Source organism: Ornithodoros turicata, chromosome 1 (genome assembly GCF_037126465.1).
Source record: "Ornithodoros turicata isolate Travis chromosome 1, ASM3712646v1, whole genome shotgun sequence".
NCBI lineage: Eukaryota > Metazoa > Arthropoda > Arachnida > Ixodida > Argasidae > Ornithodoros > Ornithodoros turicata.
In genome coordinates this window covers 188,247,146-188,250,156 of record NC_088201.1, presented here as the reverse complement: position 1 = coordinate 188,250,156, position 3,011 = coordinate 188,247,146, and the positions used below count along the sequence as shown (strand labels likewise).

At 49.9% G+C, this 3,011-nt stretch overlaps 1 protein-coding gene across 1 annotated transcript; it reads left to right on the top strand.

The window, feature by feature from the left end:
- Window positions 1-871: 871 nt before the first annotated feature.
- LOC135391923 (uncharacterized) lies at window positions 872-1,663 on the top strand. Its single transcript, XM_064622493.1, has one exon. The coding sequence runs from the start codon at window positions 872-874 to the stop codon at window positions 1,661-1,663; it is 792 nt and encodes a 263-aa protein (XP_064478563.1).
- Window positions 1,664-3,011: the final 1,348 nt, after the last annotated feature.

The window sequence follows — 3,011 nt, the reverse complement described above, 5'->3', positions numbered from 1 at the left end:
ATGCCTCTACCACAGCTATTAGCGCCGTCCTGCAGCAGTTGGTTGACAGCAAGTGGCAACCGCTCGGATTCTTTTCCCGTCGCCTTCAACCGGCGGAAGTTCGTTACAGTACGTTTGGCCGCGAACTTCTTGCAGTGTACGCCGCAGTCAAACACTTCCACTTCTTTCTTGGAGGCCGTGAGTTCCCTTTGACATTCGCGTACACCGCCAACCGTTCCAGCTACACACTAATTTTTTTTTACACCTATGTTAGTGTAAGAGGAGTGTATTTTGCAATATATACCCAGATCACACTCACATTACACTCCCTCGAGGCTGACCCTCTCATAGATGGGTGTGAATTGGGTGCACATCTACATTGGTGTGTTAAGGGTATAGTAAGGGTGTAATAAGGGTGCAATGGTTTAAGGGTGTTTTACCTTATTGTAAGATGTTTCACATTGTCGTGGAATATGAATGACGTGTGCACTGAGTCTCTATTTTCCCTTATACCAAAACCAGTAAGAAACGCAAACGTTACCTTGATGGTGAGGTGATACACCAAGCAATTCCTCACTTCAGTGTTTTTTTTTTGTATATATAATCAAATGAAACTCACCCTCACCCTTCGTTTTGACTGGAATGCGAGCAGCGCTATCGAATTTGTGGACGCCCGCAAGACAGGCAATGTATATAGTATCTGTTTTCTCTTAGAAAGGAAATGTCTTTCTAAGTGAACTTTTGGTTCTTTATGCCATTTATGTGATGTTCCAAATTTATAACTTACTTTAAGCGTGTACAACCTTATCCGTATATCAGACCCTATATTGGCCCAGTATGATACCTCTTCACCTCTGTTGATAGGTTTACCCGTTGGACGGAAGTGCTACCGATGCCCGACGCCACGGCCGACACTGTTGGTCGTGCATTCCTCTTCGGTTGGGTCGCGCGCTTGGGCTGCCCTGGCATCGTCACCACAGATAGAGGTCGTCAATTTACCTCCCGTAGCTTCGGAGCCCTCCTCTCTGCCATCGGCGCGAAGCATTCAAAGACCACGGCCTACCACCCTTCAGCGAACGGCATGGTCGAACGCCTGCACAGGCAGCTGAAAGCCGCCATCAGCGCGAGAAGCGACTCGGCGAATTTGGTCGGTCACCTGCCCTGGGTGCTCTTAGGTCTTCGCTCATCCCTCAAGCAGGACCTCCAGTGTAGCCACTCTGACTTGGTATTTGGTTGCCCACTGAGGCTTCCCGGCGACTTCCTCAGCTCCCCCTCCCCCGCGCCTCCCAGTGCTCATGACTTTGCCGCACAGCTTCGCGACCATTTCCGGGATCTTCAGCCCGTTTCCCCACGCCAGCCCAGTAATAGGAAGATCTTTGTCCACCCGGACCTCAAGACCTCTTTTCACGTCTTCGTTCGCGCTGACCACGTTACGCCGCCACTCAGCCCAGCGTACACTGGTCCCCACCGCTTATTGGCGCAAGATCAGAAGACGGTGACAGCCGACATCAATGGCCGCCCGGAGGTGCTCACGAAAGACCGAAAGAGTGAAGCCCGCCTACTTCGACGCACTACTCTCTCCCGTCCATCTTCCGGCGTCGCCTCCCCCTTGCCCGGTTCCCCGATCACTTCCCTCCTCAAGAAAAGTCTCCTGGCATTCTACTCTAGTTACCTACCAGTCTAGGGGGGAGGCCTGTAGCATCTTCGCCGCCTAAAGACGACGAGCGCCCAGCTCGCTGGAGCGAGCGACGTTGAGCGCTCAGCTGACCCGAGCGCGAGCGCCTGGAATTGAATCACTTTCAGTTCTGACACAGAACTAGCTGGTTGTCGGCTCTTTCTTCCGTGGCACCTTTGCCACATTTCTTACAAACCTGTACCGTTCTCATCGGCACGGCAAGCAGTGCGCTTGCTGATTGGATAAGTGTAACTGCCGCACCCTAGCTTTTCATTTCATTGCACACAGACAAATGTAAATATTTCGTTTCCTTCTCTTTGTCTTATTTAACCTTTCCGATTTGTATAGCACTGCTTACCGCTAACAATAATGCAACCCGTGTGTTTTTTTAAACGCTCTCTTGACTACATGTAGAATTCATTCTGTAGCCATATTGCTTTCTTTCAACAACAAAGAGTGTTTCTCATAGGCACGTCACGCATCAGAGTCGCTTTCATCGGCCCGGCGGAAAGCACGCACGTTGATTGGCTAAGTGTAGCGGCCGCATCTTAGCAACTCCTTCATTGCCCTCAGGCAAATGTAAACATTTCCCTTCTCTTTGTATTATTTAACCCGTTTGTACTGTATAGCACAGGTCACCGCTAACAGTAATGTAACGCCCACGTATTAACGCTCATGTAACCACACCTAGTCTGTGTAGCCATATTGTTTTCCATTTCTGTCAACAACAAACGCAAAGGTACAAACAGGCGCGCGTGTAAAGTGCTCTGTAACTAGAGCTGAAAGAAATGGACGAATCGCGAGACGACGGATTGCTCGCTTTCAAAGTGAGAGCGCCAATCGGCCTGTTCTCAAAGCACGTCCTAGACGGTTTCAAGAAGCTAGCTCCCGGGAAAGTCAGAGGAGCCCAGAGCCAATGTTATGTCTATTATGAAGTTATCATGAATAACCTAGAGGCAGCCAGGACTGTAAGAGAAGCAGGGAAAGTGGAGATAGGTGGTAAAGAGGTAGAGTTCCACTACCTCGAGTGTAAGACGAGGAAGGTATATGTCTTCAGATACCCGATCGATTACCCAGACACCTCCCTCCAGACGGAGGTGGAAAGATACGGAAAGATCGTAAAGCTCACAAGAGAGAGATACACTGGTGACCCCAGCGACTGTGAAACTGGCACCAGAATCGCGATCATGGAGCTAAAAGGAGATCTCTCGAATTTCCTGACAGTCAGGGGTGTGAAGGTTGAGTGCCTCTACTACGCCGTGACTAGAAGGTGCGCAAAATGCGGAGACACTGGTCACGTCTATCGAGACTGTAAAGCTCAAAAGTGCAAATGGTGCGATAGTATCTATACCACCGA